A 20367-nucleotide genomic window follows, 5' to 3' on the forward strand; every position below is an offset into this window, starting at 1 on the left:
CTCACCTCCTCACTCCTTCACCCTCCCACTCACCCCCTCACCCCGACCCTCCCACTCACCACCTCACTCCTTCACCCTCCCACTCACCACCTCACTCCTACACCCTCCCACTCTCCTCCTCACTCCTTCACCCTCCCACTCACCACCTCACTCCTTCACCCTCCCATTCACCAATTCACTCCGTTACCCTCGCAATCACCACCTCACTCCCCGACACTCCCACTCACCACCTCACTCCTTCACCCTCCCACTCACCACCTCACTCCTTCATCCTCCCACTCAGCTCCTCACTCCTTCACCCTCCCACTCACCACCTCACTCCCCAACCCTCCCACTCACCACCTCACTCCTTCACCCTCCCACTCACCACCTCACTCCCCAACCCTCCCACTCACCACCTCACTCCTTCACCCTCCCACTCACCACCTCACTTCCTGACCCTCCCACTCACCACCTCACTCCCCAACCTTCCCACTCACCACCTCACTCCTTAACACACTCACCACCTCACTCCTTCACCCTCCCACTCACCACCTCACTCCTTCACTCTCCCACTCACCACATCACTCCTTCACCCTCCCACTCACTACCTCCCTCCTTCACCCTCCCACTCACCACCTCTTTCCCCGACCCACCCACTCACCACCTCACTCCCCAACCCTCACACTCACCACCTCACTCCCTCACCGTCCCACTCACCACCTCAGTCCTTCACACTCCCACTCACCACCTCACTCCCCGACCCTCCCACTCACCACCTCACTCCTTCACCCTCCCACTCACCACCTCACTCCTTCACCCTCCCACTCACCACCTCACTCCCCAACCCTCCCACTCACCACCTCACTCCTTCAGCCTCCCAGTCACCACCTCACTTCCTGACCCTCCCACTCACCACCTCACTCCCCAACCCTCCCACTCACCACCTCACTCCTTAACACACTCACCACCTCACTCCTTCACCCTCCCACTCACCACCTCACTCCTTCACTCTCCCACTCACCACCTCACTCCTTCACCCTCCCACTCACTACCTCCCTCCTTCACCCTCCCACTCACCACCTCTTTCCCCGACCCACCCACTCACCACCTCACTCCCCAACCCTCACACTCACCACCTCACTCCCTCACCGTCCCACTCACCACCTCACTCCCTCACAGTCCCACTCACCACCTCACTCCCTCACCGTCCCACTCACCACCTCACTCCCCGACCCTCCCACTCACCACCTCACTCCTTCACCCTTCCACTCACCACCTCACTCCCCGACCCTCCCACTCACCACCTCACTCCTTCACCCTCCCACTCACCACCTCACCCCCCGACCCTCCCACTCACCACCTCACTCCTTCACGCTCCCACTCACCACCTCACTCCCCAACCCTCCCAATCACCACCTCACTCCTTCATCCTCCCACTCACCACCTCACTCCCCAACCCTCCCACTCACCACCTCACTCCCCAACCCTCCCACTCACCACCTCACTCCCCGACCCTCCCACTCACCACCTCACTCCTTCACCCTCCCACTCACCACCTCACTCCCCGACCCTCCCACTCACCACCTCACTCCTTCACCCTCCCACTCACCACCTCACTCCCCAACCCTCCCAAGCACCACCTCACTCCTTCACCCTCCCACTCACCACCTCACTCCTTCACAATCCCACTCACCCACCTCGCTCCTTCACCCTCCCACTCACCACCTCGCTCCTTCACCCTGCCACTCACCACCTCACTCCTTCACACTCCCACTCACCACCTCACTCCGTCACCCTCGCCCTCACCACCTCACTCCTTCTCCCTCTCAATCACCACCTCACTCCCCGACCCTCCCACTCACCACCTCACTCCTTCACCCTCCCACTCACCACCTCACTCCTTCACCCTCCCACTCACCACCTCACTCCTTCACCCTCACAGTCACCACCTCACTCCTTCACCCTCCCACTCACCACCTCACTCCCCGACCCTCCCACTCACCACTTCACTCCCCGACCCTCCAACTCACCACCTCACTCCTTCACCCTCCCAGTGACCACCTCACTCCTTCACCCTCCCACTAACCACCTCACTCCCCAACCCTCCCACTCACCACCTCACTCCTTCACCCTCCCGCTCACCACCTCACTCCCCAACCCTCCCACTCACCACCTCACTCCTTCACCCTCCCACTCACCACCTCACTCCACAACCCTCCCACTCACCACCTGACTCCTTCACACTCCCTCTCACCACCTCACTCCTTTACCCTCCCACTCAACACCTCACTCCTTCACCCTCCCACTCACCACCTCACTCCCCGACCCTCCCACTCTCCACCTCACTCCTTCACCCTCCCACTCACCACCTCACTCCTTCACCCTCCCACTCACCTCCTCACTCCTTCACCCTCCCACTCACCTCCTCACTCCTTCACCCTCCCACTTACCACCTCACACCCCGACCCTCCCACTCACCACCTCACTCCTTCACCCTCCCACTCACCACCTCACTCCTACACCCTCCCACTCTCCTCCTCACTCCTTCACCCTCCCACTCACCACCTCACTCCTTCACCCTCCCATTCACCAACTCACTCCGTTACCCTCGCAATCACCACTTCACTCCCCGACCCTCCCACTCACCACCTCACTCCTTCACCCTCCCACTCACCACCTCACTCCCTCACCCTCCCACTCAGCCCCTCACTCCTTCACCCTCCCACTCACCACCTCACTCCTTCACCCTCCCACTCACCACCTCACTCCCCAACCCTCCCACTCACCACCTCACTCCTTCACCCTCCCACTCACCACCTCACTTCCTGACCCTCCCACTCACCACCTCACTCCCCAACCCTCCCACTCACCACCTCACTCCTTAACACACTCACCACCTCACTCCTTCACTCTCCCACTCACCACCTCACTCCGTCACCCTCCCACTCACTACCTCCCTCCTTCACCCTCCCACTCACCACCTCTTTCCCCGACCCACCCACTCACCACCTCACTCCCCAACCCTCACACTCACCACCTCACTCCCTCACCGTCCCACTCACCACCTCACTCCCTCACCGTCCCACTCACCACCTCAGTCCTTCACCCTCCCACTCACCACCTCACTCCCCGACCCTCCCACTCACCACCTCACTCCTTCACCCTTCCACTCACCACCTCACTCCCCCACCCTCCCACACACCACCTCACTCCGCCACCCTCCCACTCACCACCTCACTCCTTCACCCTCCCACTCACCACCTCACTCCTTCACCCTCCCACTCACCACCTCACTCCCCAACCCTCCCAATCACCACCTCACTCCTTCATCCTCCCACTAACCACCTCACTCCCTAACCCTCCCACTCACCACCTCACTCCTTCACCCTCCCACTCACCACCTCACTCCCCAACCCTCCCACTCACCACCTCACTCCTTCACCCTCCCACTCACCACCTCACTCCTTCACCCTCCCACTCACCACCTCACTCCCCAACCCTCCCACTCACCACCTGACTCCTTCACACTCCCTCTCACCACCTCACTCCTTTACCCTCCCACTCACCACCTCACTCCCCAACCCTCACACTCAACACCTCACTCACCAACCCTCCCACTCACCACCTCACTCCTTCACCCTCCCACTCACCACCTCACTCCTTCACCCTCCCACTCACCACCTCACTCCCCGACCCTCCCACTCTCCACCTCACTCCCCGACCCTCCCACTCACCACCTCACTCCTTCACCCTTCCACTCACCACCTCACTCCCCGACCCTCCCACTCACCACCTCACTCCTTCACCCTCCCACTCACCACCTCACCCCCCGACCCTCCCACTCACCACCTCACTCCTTCACGCTCCCACTCACCACCTCACTCCCCAACCCTCCCAATCACCACCTCACTCCTTCATCCTCCCACTCACCACCTCACTCCCCAACCCTCCCACTCACCACCTCACTCCCCAACCCTCCCACTCACCACCTCACTCCCCGACCCTCCCACTCACCACCTCACTCCTTCACCCTCCCACTCACCACCTCACTCCCCGACCCTCCCACTCACCACCTCACTCCTTCACCCTCCCACTCACCACCTCACTCCCCAACCCTCCCAAGCACCACCTCACTCCTTCACCCTCCCACTCACCACCTCACTCCTTCACAATCCCACTCACCCACCTCGCTCCTTCACCCTCCCACTCACCACCTCGCTCCTTCACCCTGCCACTCACCACCTCACTCCTTCACACTCCCACTCACCACCTCACTCCGTCACCCTCGCCCTCACCACCTCACTCCTTCTCCCTCTCAATCACCACCTCACTCCCCGACCCTCCCACTCACCAACTCACTCCTTCACCCTCCCACTCACCACCTCACTCCTTCACCCTCCCACTCACCACCTCACTCCTTCACCCTCACAGTCACCACCTCACTCCTTCACCCTCCCACTCACCACCTCACTCCCCGACCCTCCCACTCACCACTTCACTCCCCGACCCTCCAACTCACCACCTCACTCCTTCACCCTCCCAGTGACCACCTCACTCCTTCACCCTCCCACTAACCACCTCACTCCCCAACCCTCCCACTCACCACCTCACTCCTTCACCCTCCCGCTCACCACCTCACTCCCCAACCCTCCCACTCACCACCTCACTCCTTCACCCTCCCACTCACCACCTCACTCCACAACCCTCCCACTCACCACCTGACTCCTTCACACTCCCTCTCACCACCTCACTCCTTTACCCTCCCACTCAACACCTCACTCCTTCACCCTCCCACTCACCACCTCACTCCCCGACCCTCCCACTCTCCACCTCACTCCTTCACCCTCCCACTCACCACCTCACTCCTTCACCCTCCCACTCACCTCCTCACTCCTTCACCCTCCCACTCACCTCCTCACTCCTTCACCCTCCCACTTACCACCTCACACCCCGACCCTCCCACTCACCACCTCACTCCTTCACCCTCCCACTCACCACCTCACTCCTACACCCTCCCACTCTCCTCCTCACTCCTTCACCCTCCCACTCACCACCTCACTCCTTCACCCTCCCATTCACCAACTCACTCCGTTACCCTCGCAATCACCACTTCACTCCCCGACCCTCCCACTCACCACCTCACTCCTTCACCCTCCCACTCACCACCTCACTCCCTCACCCTCCCACTCAGCCCCTCACTCCTTCACCCTCCCACTCACCACCTCACTCCTTCACCCTCCCACTCACCACCTCACTCCCCAACCCTCCCACTCACCACCTCACTCCTTCACCCTCCCACTCACCACCTCACTTCCTGACCCTCCCACTCACCACCTCACTCCCCAACCCTCCCACTCACCACCTCACTCCTTAACACACTCACCACCTCACTCCTTCACTCTCCCACTCACCACCTCACTCCGTCACCCTCCCACTCACTACCTCCCTCCTTCACCCTCCCACTCACCACCTCTTTCCCCGACCCACCCACTCACCACCTCACTCCCCAACCCTCACACTCACCACCTCACTCCCTCACCGTCCCACTCACCACCTCACTCCCTCACCGTCCCACTCACCACCTCAGTCCTTCACCCTCCCACTCACCACCTCACTCCCCGACCCTCCCACTCACCACCTCACTCCTTCACCCTTCCACTCACCACCTCACTCCCCGACCCTCCCACACACCACCTCACTCCCCGACCCTCCCACTCACCACCTCACTCCTTCACCCTCCCACTCACCACCTCACTCCTTCACCCTCCCACTCACCACCTCACTCCCCAACCCTCCCAATCACCACCTCACTCCTTCATCCTCCCACTAACCACCTCACTCCCTAACCCTCCCACTCACCACCTCACTCCTTCACCCTCCCACTCACCACCTCACTCCCCAACCCTCCCACTCACCACCTCACTCCTTCACCCTCCCACTCACCACCTCACTCCCCAACCCTCCCACTCACCACCTGACTCCTTCACACTCCCTCTCACCACCTCACTCCTTTACCCTCCCACTCACCACCTCACTCCCCAACCCTCACACTCAACACCTCACTCACCAACCCTCCCACTCACCACCTCACTCCTTCACCCTCCCACTCACCACCTCACTCCTTCACCCTCCCACTCACCACCTCACTCCCCGACCCTCCCACTCTCCACCTCACTCCCCGACCCTCCCACTCTCCACCTCACTCCTTCACCCTCCCACTCACCACCTCACTCCTTCACCCTCCCACTCACCACCTCACTCCCCGACCCTCCCACTCACCACCTCACTCCTTCACCCTCCCACTCACCACCTCACTCCCCAACCCTCCCAAGCACCACCTCACTCCTTCACCCTCCCACTCACCACCTCACTCCTTTACCCTCCCACTCACCACCTCACTCCCCAACCCTCACACTCAACACCTCACTCACCAACCCTCCCACTCACCACCTCACTCCTTCACCCTCCCACTCACCACCTCACTCCTTCACCCTCCCACTCACCACCTCACTCCCCGACCCTCCCACTCTCCACCTCACTCCCCGACCCTCCCACTCACCACCTCACTCCTTCACCCTTCCACTCACCACCTCACTCCCCGACCCTCCCACTCACCACCTCACTCCTTCACCCTCCCACTCACCACCTCACCCCCCGACCCTCCCACTCACCACCTCACTCCTTCACGCTCCCACTCACCACCTCACTCCCCAACCCTCCCAATCACCACCTCACTCCTTCATCCTCCCACTCACCACCTCACTCCCCAACCCTCCCACTCACCACCTCACTCCCCAACCCTCCCACTCACCACCTCACTCCCCGACCCTCCCACTCACCACCTCACTCCTTCACCCTCCCACTCACCACCTCACTCCCCGACCCTCCCACTCACCACCTCACTCCTTCACCCTCCCACTCACCACCTCACTCCCCAACCCTCCCAAGCACCACCTCACTCCTTCACCCTCCCACTCACCACCTCACTCCTTCACAATCCCACTCACCCACCTCGCTCCTTCACCCTCCCACTCACCACCTCGCTCCTTCACCCTGCCACTCACCACCTCACTCCTTCACACTCCCACTCACCACCTCACTCCGTCACCCTCGCCCTCACCACCTCACTCCTTCTCCCTCTCAATCACCACCTCACTCCCCGACCCTCCCACTCACCACCTCACTCCTTCACCCTCCCACTCACCACCTCACTCCTTCACCCTCCCACTCACCACCTCACTCCTTCACCCTCACAGTCACCACCTCACTCCTTCACCCTCACAGTCACCACCTCACTCCTTCACCCTCCCACTCACCACCTCACTCCCCGACCCTCCCACTCACCACTTCACTCCCCGACCCTCCAACTCACCACCTCACTCCTTCACCCTCCCAGTGACCACCTCACTCCTTCACCCTCCCACTAACCACCTCACTCCCCAACCCTCCCACTCACCACCTCACTCCTTCACCCTCCCGCTCACCACCTCACTCCCCAACCCTCCCACTCACCACCTCACTCCTTCACCCTCCCACTCACCACCTCACTCCACAACCCTCCCACTCACCACCTGACTCCTTCACACTCCCTCTCACCACCTCACTCCTTTACCCTCCCACTCAACACCTCACTCCTTCACCCTCCCACTCACCACCTCACTCCCCGACCCTCCCACTCTCCACCTCACTCCTTCACCCTCCCACTCACCACCTCACTCCTTCACCCTCCCACTCACCTCCTCACTCCTTCACCCTCCCACTCACCTCCTCACTCCTTCACCCTCCCACTTACCACCTCACACCCCGACCCTCCCACTCACCACCTCACTCCTTCACCCTCCCACTCACCACCTCACTCCTACACCCTCCCACTCTCCTCCTCACTCCTTCACCCTCCCACTCACCACCTCACTCCTTCACCCTCCCATTCACCAACTCACTCCGTTACCCTCGCAATCACCACTTCACTCCCCGACCCTCCCACTCACCACCTCACTCCTTCACCCTCCCACTCACCACCTCACTCCCTCACCCTCCCACTCAGCCCCTCACTCCTTCACCCTCCCACTCACCACCTCACTCCTTCACCCTCCCACTCACCACCTCACTCCCCAACCCTCCCACTCACCACCTCACTCCTTCACCCTCCCACTCACCACCTCACTTCCTGACCCTCCCACTCACCACCTCACTCCCCAACCCTCCCACTCACCACCTCACTCCTTAACACACTCACCACCTCACTCCTTCACTCTCCCACTCACCACCTCACTCCGTCACCCTCCCACTCACTACCTCCCTCCTTCACCCTCCCACTCACCACCTCTTTCCCCGACCCACCCACTCACCACCTCACTCCCCAACCCTCACACTCACCACCTCACTCCCTCACCGTCCCACTCACCACCTCACTCCCTCACCGTCCCACTCACCACCTCAGTCCTTCACCCTCCCACTCACCACCTCACTCCCCGACCCTCCCACTCACCACCTCACTCCTTCACCCTTCCACTCACCACCTCACTCCCCGACCCTCCCACACACCACCTCACTCCCCGACCCTCCCACTCACCACCTCACTCCTTCACCCTCCCACTCACCACCTCACTCCTTCACCCTCCCACTCACCACCTCACTCCCCAACCCTCCCAATCACCACCTCACTCCTTCATCCTCCCACTAACCACCTCACTCCCTAACCCTCCCACTCACCACCTCACTCCTTCACCCTCCCACTCACCACCTCACTCCCCAACCCTCCCACTCACCACCTCACTCCTTCACCCTCCCACTCACCACCTCACTCCCCAACCCTCCCACTCACCACCTGACTCCTTCACACTCCCTCTCACCACCTCACTCCTTTACCCTCCCACTCACCACCTCACTCCCCAACCCTCACACTCAACACCTCACTCACCAACCCTCCCACTCACCACCTCACTCCTTCACCCTCCCACTCACCACCTCACTCCTTCACCCTCCCACTCACCACCTCACTCCCCGACCCTCCCACTCTCCACCTCACTCCCCGACCCTCCCACTCTCCACCTCACTCCTTCACCCTCCCACTCACCACCTCACTCCTTCACCCTCCCACTCACCACCTCACTCCCCGACCCTCCCACTCACCACCTCACTCCTTCACCCTCCCACTCACCACCTCACTCCCCAACCCTCCCAAGCACCACCTCACTCCTTCACCCTCCCACTCACCACCTCACTCCTTCACAATCCCACTCACCCACCTCGCTCCTTCACCCTCCCACTCACCACCTCGCTCCTTCACCCTGCCACTCACCACCTCACTCCTTCACACTCCCACTCACCACCTCACTCCGTCACCCTCGCCCTCACCACCTCACTCCTTCTCCCTCTCAATCACCACCTCACTCCCCCACCCTCCCACTCACCACCTCACTCCTTCACCCTCCCACTCACCACCTCACTCCTTCACCCTCCCACTCACCACCTCACTCCTTCACCCTCACAGTCACCACCTCACTCCTTCACCCTCCCACTCACCACCTCACTCCCCAACCCTCCCACTCACCACCTGACTCCTTCACACTGCCTCTCACCACCTCACTCCTTTACCCTCCCACTCACCACCTCACTCCCCAACCCTCACACTCAACACCTCACTCACCAACCCTCACACTCAACACCTCACTCCTTCACCCTCCCACTCACCACCTCACTCCTTCACCCTCCCACTCACCACCTCACTCCCCGACCCTCCCAATCTCCACCTCACTCCTTCACCCTCCCACTCACCACCTCACTCCTTCACCCTCCCACTCACCTCCTCACTCCTTCACCCTCCCACTCACCTCCTCACTCCTTCACCCTCCCACTCACCCCCTCACCCCGACCCTCCCACTCACCACCTCACTCCTTCACCCTCCCACTCACCACCTCACTCCTACACCCTCCCACTCTCCTCCTCACTCCTTCACCCTCCCACTCACCACCTTACTCCTTCACCCTCCCATTCACCAACTCACTCCGTTACCCTCGCAATCACCACCTCACTCCCCGACCCTCCCACTCACCACCTCACTCCTTCACCCTCCCACTCACCACCTCACTCCTTCATCCTCCCACTCAGCTCCTCACTCCTTCACCCTCCCACTCACCACCTCACTCCTTCACCCTCCCACTCACCACCTCACTCCTTCACCCTGCCACTCACCACCTCACTCCCCAACCCTCCCACTCACCACCTCACTCCTTCACCCTCCCACTCACCACCTCACTTCCTGACCCTCCCACTCACCACCTCACTCCCCAACCCTCCCACTCACCACCTCACTCCTTAACACACTCACCACCTCACTCCTTCACCCTCCCACTCACCACCTCACTCCTTCACTCTCCCACTCACCACCTCACTCCTTCACCCTCCCACTCACTACCTCCCTCCTTCACCCTCCCACTCACCACCTCTTTACCGACCCACCCACTCACCACCTCACTCCCCAACCCTCACACTCACCACCTCACTCCCTCACCGTCCCACTCACCACCTCACTCCCTCACCGTCCCACTCACCACCTCAGTCCTTCACCCTCCCACTCACCACCTCACTCCCCAACCCTCCCACTCACCACCTCACTCCTTCACCCTTCCACTCACCACCTCACTCCCCGAGCCTCCCACTCACCACCTCACTCCTTCACCCTCCCACTCACCACCTCACTCCCCAACCCTCCCAATCACCACCTCACTCCTTCATCCTCCCACTCACCACCTCACTCCCCAACCCTCCCACTCACCACCTCACTCCCCAACCCTCCCACTCACCACCTCACTCCCCGACCCTCCCACTCACCACCTCACTCCTTCACCCTCCCACTCATCACCTCACCCCCCGACCCTCCCACTCACCACCTCACTCCTTCACCCTCCCACTCACCACCTCACTCCCCAACCCTCCCAAGCACCACCTCACTCCTTCACCCTCCCACTCACCACCTCACTCCTTCACACTCCCACTCACCACCTCACTGCTTCACACTCCCACTCACCACCTCACTCCTTCACCCTCCCACTCACCACCTCACTCCTTCACCCTCCCACTCACCACCTCACTCCTTCACACTCTCACTCACCACCTCACTCCGTCACCCTCGCCCTCACCACCTCACTCCTTCTCCCTCTCAATCACCACCTCACTCCCCGACCCTCCCACTCACCACCTCACTCCTTCACCCTCCCACTCACCACCTCACTCCTTCACCCTCCCACTCACCACCTCACTCCTTCACCCTCACAGTCACCACCTCAGTCATTCACCCTCCCACTCACCACCTCACTCCCCGACACTTCCGCTCAGTGGGAGAAGGGTGGTGCGTGGGATAGAGTCTGTGAGTGGGAGCGAGGCGGTGGGCGGGAGGAAGGTAGTGAGGTGGGGCGTGGCTGGTGAGTGGGAGAGGGTCAGTGAGCAGGAGGGGGGCGGCATGCAAGGAAGAGGAGACAAGGGAGAGAGCGAGATGGCAAGTGGCAGGGTGCCGTGAATGGGTGGGTCGGCCAACGGCACGCTCGGCGAGGAGGAAGGAGGCGAGGGGGAAGGAGGCGAGGGGGTAGGAGACGAGGGGGGAAGGAGGCGTGGGGGAAGGAGGCGAGGGGGAAGGATGCGAGTGGGAAGGAGGCCAGTGGGTTGGAGGCGAGTGGGATGGAGGCGAGGTGGGTAGGAGGCGAGCGGGGCACAAGTTTGGGCTGGAAGTGGCCCAAGAGCCACATAATAAATACCAGTTCAACCACCTCGGGGCTTAGCAGGTGAGAGTGATGTTCATGTTGGCAGCAAGTGTGCACAGGCAGCTGAGCTTTCACTGTCTTCATCTGAGGCTTAAATCGCCGGGTACTTTAGAAACCTTTAATAATTTTGCGCCGCAGCTCAAACTGAAAACGTGGAGAAAACATTAAAGAAACATGGAGATGGGGGAGGGCTTTGCTTTAGGTCAGTTATTTCAAGAATGCGAGCAGACACATTGATGACTCACATGTTTTATGAAGAGCTCTGCTAGTCTCTCCGGCTCCTCCAGGCATTTCTCGAGTTCTCCTAAGAAATAGCTGTGAATGGAAGACAGATAATTTAAGATAGTAATCTGCCCTACACATCATCTCCCCCAGGATTCTCTCTGGTACAGTGTAATGAAGTGATAAATCCTATCAAGTGATACTGATTTAACACACACGTGGGTCATTTTTCAACTCCATAAATAAATGTACTATTTGTTTTGCTCTTTCACAATACCTTTGAGGTGCGGCACTGCGTTATTTTAAAGCTGTACTCATCACAGTGCGAGCAAGCGGAACACCAGCAGTGAGTGCAACAACCATTGGCCAAACGGTCCTCCGCTTCATGTTAATTCAGCTCCTTCACACAAATGGAAAGCTGAGGGGCTATCACAAATCTCTACAATTGTGAAAGGTTTGATGGTGTTGGCGTAGAGATGTTTCCGCTTGTTGGGGAGACCAGAACTCGGGGCCATCGGTTTAAGGTGGACACTAATAAATCCAATAGGGAATTCAGGGGAACCAACTTCACCCAGCCAGTGATTCGAATGGAACTCGCTGTAACAAGGGGTAGATTTTTATGGTTCCCTCACTTGGAAGAGGCCCGTAAGTTGCAGCATGTGGCCTCCCACCACCTACCCGCTCACCCCGACTGATTTTTCTCCTGTTTTATGCAGGTTGGTGGAGGCATTGGGTGGCCTGTCTACCCCTGGGCCTATTAAGGTCCTAAAATGGCCAATTAATGGTCACTTTAGGGCCTCATTCCACCTCTTCCACTATCTTACCCATGGCAGGGGGAGGCCCACGGCAGGTGGGTTGTGCAGTAGATTTTAATGGGCAGTCTGGTGTCGGGCAAGGGGTGGGGGAGAGAACATCCTATTGGGGGCTCCTGTGTCCAACGGAGGCACCCCGCACCCTCCCCTCCCCCCCACCAAGGTCATACTCTGCCTTTACCCCTCTCAGCAGCCTCTCAAATACTGCCCCCCTACCCCCATTGATGGGGCCTGCTATCCAGGCCCTGTTGATAGCCCAGACTTACCATCAGTCCGGCCTCCATTAGCTCCTGTTCTTTGGGGACTGGCTGTAGTCCCAGCAGTGGCCACCGCTCAAAGTTGGTGCTGCTGGGGCTACAGAGCTTGGGGTCAATCAGCCTGGCTGGCCGGCAGCTCTCTAAGGTGGGACTTGCTCCCGAGTGAGGGGCGGAAGTCCCGCCTCCAGCCGATTAAGGCTCCATGAAGTATTAAATGGCTGCAGGGCAGCGGGTATCAGCCGGGATGCATCGCCTGTCGACTCTTTGGGTGGCGGGGTGGGAAACCCCACCACTCGAGAAATCCTGCCCAAGGAGTAGTTCAGGCGAATAGCATCAACGCCTTTAAGGGGAAGCTAGACAAGTACATAAGAGAGAAAGGAATAGGAGGATATGTTGATTGGGTGAGATGAAGTAGGGTGGGAGGAAGTTTGTGTGGACCATTAACACCAGCATGGACCAATTGGGCTGAGTGGCCTGTAAATACGATGTAATACCTATATAATGTTGTGGTTAATCGTCCTTTTGAACCACTGGGGTACAGTTCCATGGACCACAGTCACAATCTCACTTAATACATGGGAAAAACTGTTGAAAGATGACTTCACAGCTTTAAGAAAGCCGGCGCACACTCTTAAAAAAGCGGACATGAAAACAAATAATCACACTGAAAGTGCAGCGGGACATGGGCTCGTAGCTTAAGAGGTGGCCAAACTCCAAAATTCTTTCCCTGGAGGAAGAAAAAAAGTAGGCACCATTTTACGAATGGCCTGTTGGGATCCCATATTGGGAGATAGTGGGTGTGTTCCAGAAAACCATGGGGAAGGTCAGAATTCCTTGATGTGCGCTTTAGCGGGTGAGGTTGGGAATGTGCATTCAGAAAATTTGCCCTGACAAGTACATAAAAGTGTGAAAGGAATGTTGGTGGCATAAGATTTCTTTTTAAGGAATGGCTGGGAGCACGCTGCTCCCCAACAAATCCTCATTTTTGGCACATTACATGGTACATCTTCTGATCTGTCACAGTCTGCAATGAACGTACATATTCTCACATCATAGATATATGTTTTGACCTAAAAAGGAAGGGGTTTTGCTGAATTTTATTGAAAGTTGCTCTCTAATTTTCTCTATGGGAATTAATTGCTTCCCTTTATATTTTAAAAGCTCTTTCTCCCAGTGGCAGTGGACAATCAATTACTTCCAGATAAAAAAAGTTTTAATTAATTTTTCTTCCTTTCTCAAAAAAAAAGGTTTTGCCAAATAGCAGCTAGAGAATTTATACTCAGTCTACCTGCCCATGAGACCATTCTGTCAGAACTGGCCCCAGTAAATTTAGAACCAACCATATTCCTTCATATGTTGCCCTCAATCCTATCGGCACAAACTGGTGCTCCATTTCTAGGGAAGGGAATAGGGATCTGAGAGCTACTGCCTTGACAGTAACAGTTTTTGCACAGCTTTTCATTAAGAACAATGCATTTTGGTTGATTTCAAACACTTTTTTATGCCACAATTGACATTTTTTAACATAATCAACATTTATATGGTGCTCTTAATGCAGTAAAACATTCCAAGATGCTTTGTAGAACTGATTATCATTCAAAGTTTGACCAAGTCACATAAGGAGATATTAGGACAGGCGACCAAAACCTTGGTCAAAGCCTTTCAACAAAGCGACATTTAGGTTTTCCAATGGGCCAGCCATACCATCGCTTCCCTTAAGCGCTCCCTCAGCAGTCATTCATCCACTCCAGTCCCTGCCCTCCACCCCAGTTCTCCGAAGTACTCTATTCGTTCTGGATCATGTTCACCGAGACGCTATTGACTCGAAACGTTAACTCTGTTTTTCTCTCTCCACAGATGCTGCCAGACCTGCTGAGTTTTTCCAGCGCTTTGTTTTTACTCCAGATTTCCAGCACCTGCAGTATTTCGGTTTATTTTATTGTCTTTAGTGATGGTGGTTGAGGGATGAATATTGGTCAGGACACCAAGGAGAACTCCCCTGCTCTTCTTCAAAATTATTCTGTGGGATCTTTTACATCCACCTGAGAGGGCAGATGGGATCTCGGTTTATAGGCTCATTCGAAGGATGGCACCTCTCACAGTGCAGCACTGAGACCATCAGCCTAGAATTAGCACCCTGGGGCAAAACCTGAATCCACAACCTTCTGACTCAAAGGCACGCTGTTCCCCACTGAACCACAGCTGACTATAAAGTAAAGTAATTTCTAATTCGCCAACAGAAAATGTAATTTAGAAAAGTAATCAATCTTACAAGATTGAAGGGATATGAATTTTAATGGGTTGGGATTTGGTGAGATGGAAAAGGTAATCTGCATTAAGAATATGATATTGGTACTGAGGGCAGAAATTGACAGTAGACTTTGAGAGATATAATTTGTGCCAATGTGGCGACTACCATAGAATCAGAGTCATTATGGCACAGAATGAGACCATTCAGCCCATGGAGTGAATGCCAGAGTGACACTGTGCCTGATCTGAATTCTGTACAAGTGGGTGGTTTTTGAATGAATGCAGTCCCTGATGCGCTGATGGAACACAGTAGACAATGTTTCCCCAGACCAGGTCAGCAGTGTGGGCACATGTCAGACAATGGCACTGTCCGCAACTTCCTGGTTGCTGGCTGGCAGCATGTCTTCAGCCTGGACTCTGAGTATTCACTCCTGTATCTGGGCTCGAACTCTACCCCCAACCCTACTCTTCCAAACTGAGCAACCTGAAGAAGCTAGGCCTCATCCCAGATTTCATTTACCCACTCCTTCTTTTTCCAGTTATTTCCTCCCTTTATTCAGCTCACTGCCCAAAGTACCATCCCCAAACAAGTCAACTCACACCTAGACCCCTGCAGATGTGCGTGTCCCAGAGAGGATCAATGTACCCCTCAAAAAAATCAGCAGCAAGGCCAGTTCAATCAACCAAATCAAGGAGCAATGACTTTGACACTCATAACCTTTAAAGAAAATTTATTCCAGCTTCAAACCTAGGTCAAGCATTGCAAAATTAGATGCAGAGTGAAGCTGCCACTATGGTTCAGTAGCATGCCTCAACTCTGATTACAGAATAGCACGCCCTGTGACAGTCCTGCAGTTCCCCCAGTGAAACTGCCAATTTAGGAGCATCTTTGTGCCATGGGGCTGTGGACTGTGGAATATTGCCAATTCGTTCCCACTAGGAATGGGGTTTGGACTGCCTGAACTTATTTTCCACAGGACCGGAGAAGACCTCCACTAACTTAATCTAGGTTGGAGTTGAACTCTGGCCCCCAGTGGTTAAAGAGAAACACCCACTGAGTGGCACTTGGAGAAAGAATGCTACAAGCAATGTGCTGTATCTCCTAATGGACACAGTGGCCAACTCTGTCCCCACATGGTCAAACAAAAACCATTACTAGATACTTGTACCCAAACAATAATAATATGCGCACAATACAATCCTAACTGTTGTTCTGGCAATGTTTTGTTTGGCATGGAGAGCTCTTACTTCTTGTGCCATTCAAAGATCTGGTGAATGTTCCCAAATACTATTTTATCTTTCCCTTTCATGTCTTCAGGGACTCCTTTCTCATTCATTGTTGCAATGTAACCCTGGGGGGAAAAAAAAGGATCAACTTTAGTTGGTTGCAGTGGAGGCTGGCCAAACATTTATGGAGGTATGCTCGAGGCTGTATGAACATCGTAAGGTAATCGAGGTCAGTTACCTTCGTGGGGCGAGCAAGGATGGTATCCCACATTGTCCCTGTTAGATAGTAACTTGTTTGACCGTATCAAATTATTGACTGGAATTAGAAGCTATTGCCATCAGAACATAAGCAATGAGCATCAGAAATAGGAGCAGGAGTAGGTTGTGCAGCCCTTTGAGTCCTCTCCGCCATTCAATGAGATCAAAGCTGATCTTTCTACTTCAACACCAGTTTCCTGCACCATCCCCACATGTCCCTTGATGTTTTTAATATGTAGAAATCTATCGATCTCAGTCTTGAACGTACTCAGTGACTGAGCTCCCAGAGCCCTCTGGGACAGAGAATTCCAAATATTCACCGCGCCTTAAAAGATTTTGGAAATATCAAGCAATAGACAAGTGCCCAACAGTTAAAGGCAGACAATAACTGGTTTCGGAGGTCAATGACTAACATGGAGGGCAGTAGTTTGCTAGCATAGAGCCCAAATATTGTCTGTTTAACTGTCCCCTCAACCGCTTTCATATTCCCTCCTGACATGTGGGTAGCACTGCCACCACTGTGAACAGCTCCCTGGCAAAATAAACATGCGTATATGAAAACGACTAAGCTACTGAAAAAATAATAAGGCTACATTAATCTCTCGACATTGGTGTGATGTAAAATTGCTACATAACAACCACTGTATTTATATAGCGCCTTTAATGTAGTAAAACGGCCAAGGTGCCCATAACGATGTTACAGTTATCTAAACAGCTTAAAATCCCAAAATTGATGATATTAAAATTATAAAGGCAAGCTGTACCTCCACTATAAAACCCAGGTCGGCCACATACAATTTTTCTGTTTCTACAAGTTCTTGTAGCACATACCTGTGTTGAAAGAACAGAAGTTATCAGTAACATTAAAGATTAAAAGAGTTCAATGCTGCGGCTACTCTCAGGCTGGGATCTTGCTGCCCCGCCCACTGCTGGGATCTTCCTCTCCTGCTGAAAGTCAATGGACTTTTGGCTGGCCCACCACATTCACCACACCAGGGCCAGAAAATCCCAGCCTCAGTAACAGTGACCATGAAACCAGGACCATAATTGTCGTAAAACCCCATCTGGGTCACTAATGCCCTTCAGGGAAGGAAATCTGCCATCCTTACCTGGTCTGGACTACATGTGACTCCAGACCCACAGCAATGTGGTCGACTCTGAACTGCCCCCTGAAATGGCCTAGCCAACCACTCAGTTGTATCAAACTGTTACAGACAAATCAAATGGGAATAACACCGGACGGACCACCCGACATCGGCCTAGGCACCAGAAACAACGACAATGGCAAACTGAGCCCTGTCGACCCTGCAACGTCCTCCTTACTAACATCTGGGAGTTTGTGCCAAAATTGGGAGAGCTGTCTCACAGACTAGTCAAGCAACAGCCTGACATAGTCATCCTCACGGGATCATACCTTACAGATAATGTCCCAGACTCCACCATCACCATCCCTGGGTATGTCCTGTCCCACCAGCAGGACAGGCCCACCAGCAGTACAATGGTATATGGTTGGGGAGGAGTGACCCTGGGAGTCCTCAACATTGACCCCAGACCCCATGAAGTCTCATGGCATCAAGTCAAACATGGACAATGAAACCTCCTGCTGGTTACCACCTACCGTCCCCCCTCAGCTGATGAATCAGTGCTCCTCCATGCTGAGCACCAAATGGAAGGAGCACTGATGATAGAAACGTACTCTGGGTGGGGGAATTCAATGTCTAACACCAAGAGTGGTTTGGTAGTACCACTACTGACCGAGCTGGCCGAGTCCAAAAGGACATAGCTGCTAGACTGAGTCTGCGGCAGGTAGTGAGGGAACCAACAAGAGGGAAAACATGTACTTGATCTTGTCCTCACAAATCTACCTGTCACAGATGCATCTGTCCATGACTGTATCAGTACGAGTGGCCACTATACAATCCTTTTGGAGACAAAGTCCCAACTTCACACTGAGGATACCATTCATTGTGTTGTGTGGTACTACCACCGTGCCAAATGGGATAGATTCCACGGGTTTCAACTTTGCTGTCTATTCTGTGGCATTTTATCAAATGTCTTTTGGAAGTCCATGTGCACCACATCAACCACATTACCCTCATCAGCCCTCTCTGTTACCTCATCAAAAAGCTCAATCAAGTTAGTTAAACACAATTTGCCTTCACAAATCCATACTGGCTTTCCTTAATTAAACCACACTTGCCCAAGTGACTGTTTATTTTGTCCCAAATTATCCTTTCTAAAAGCTTTCCCACCACCAACATTAAAATGACTGGCCTGTAGCTGCTGGGATTGTCTTTACACCCCTTTTTGAAGTTCATTTGTTACGGGATGTGGGTGACACTGACTGGGCCCAGCATTTATTGCCCATCCCTAGTTGCCCTTGAGAAGGTGGTGGTGAGCTGCCTTCTTAAACCGCTGCAGTCCATGTGGTGTAGGTACACACACAGTGCTGTTAGGGAGGGAGTTCCAGGATTTTGACCCAGCGACAGTGAAGGAACGGCGATATATTTCCAAGTCAGGATGGTGAGTGGCTTGGAGGGGAACTTCCAGGTGTGTCTGCTGCCCTTGTCCTTCTAGATGGTAGAGGTCATGGGTTTGGAAGGTGCTGTTGAAGGAGCCTGGGTGAATTCCTGCAGTGCATCTTGTAGATGGTACACATTGCTGCTACTGTGCACCGGTGGTGGGGGGAGTGAATGTTTATTGTGGTGGATGGAGGTGCCAATCAAGTGGGCTGCTTTGTCCTGGATGGTGTTTGAGCTTCTTGAGTGTTGTGGGAGCTGCACTTATCCAGGCAAGTGGGGAGTATTCCATCACACTCCTGACTTGTGCCTTGTAGATGGTGGACAGGCTTTGGGGAGTCAGGAGGTGAGTTACTCAGTGCAGGATTCCTAGCCTCTGACCTGCTCTTGTAGCCACAGTATTTATATGGCTATATAGAAAAGTAAGGGATGATCTAATTGAGGTACTTTAGATGATTAAAAGAATTGATAGGGTAGGCAGAGAAAGTAATTTCCTCTCGTGGGAGAGTTCAGAACAAGAGGGCTGAACTTTAACATTTGAGCCAGGTTGTTCAGAGGTGATGTCAGGAAGTACTTCCTCATTGAAAGGGTGTGGAAATCTGGAACTCTCTCCCCCGAAAAGCTTTTGAGGCTGGGGGGAGTCAACTGAAAATTTCAAAATAGATTGCTAGATTTATGTTAGGTAAGGGTGTTGAAGGTTACAGAATGAAGGTGGGTAGACGGGGTTAAGATAAAGATCAGTTACAATCTTATTGAATGATGAAACAGGTGCGATGGGCTGAATAGCCTCTCATTCCTCTGTCCCTCATTGTTAAGTGCTCTGGGCTAGTGCTTGTATCTACTGAAGTAAATGGTTGTGATCTAGTACATGCCAGCCAATTCCCTCCCTTAATATTGTCAGCATTCAATATTCAAATAAGAAACGTATTAGATTTGGATAATGAAAAGCAATAATTGTTCATGACAACACTTTTAACTTTGATCATTTTTAGATGGGCACTATTAGTGAGAATCCTAATTTCAAATCATTAATTACATGAATTTAAATTATAAGTTAGCATTTTTTATTTGTGGGAAATA

The 20367-nt window shown here is 54.7% G+C and overlaps 1 protein-coding gene across 6 annotated transcripts in view; it reads right to left on the reverse strand.

Moving 5' to 3' along the window:
* LOC121273298 (rho guanine nucleotide exchange factor 25-like) overlaps window positions 1-20367 on the reverse strand; it is a 525914-nt gene that overhangs the window by 131359 nt on the left and 374188 nt on the right. For all 6 annotated transcript variants that reach the window (XM_041180385.1, XM_041180386.1, XM_041180384.1 and 3 more), the window contains 3 exons: window positions 17533-17599; window positions 16532-16635; window positions 11988-12057 (listed from right to left, as the gene is read on the reverse strand). In XM_041180385.1, the coding sequence (XP_041036319.1) occupies window positions 11988-12057; window positions 16532-16635; window positions 17533-17599 (241 nt within the window). The remainder of the gene's footprint in view (window positions 1-11987; window positions 12058-16531; window positions 16636-17532; window positions 17600-20367) is intronic.

This window comes from Carcharodon carcharias, chromosome X, assembly GCF_017639515.1.
Source record: "Carcharodon carcharias isolate sCarCar2 chromosome X, sCarCar2.pri, whole genome shotgun sequence".
Classification (NCBI taxonomy): domain Eukaryota; kingdom Metazoa; phylum Chordata; class Chondrichthyes; order Lamniformes; family Lamnidae; genus Carcharodon; species Carcharodon carcharias.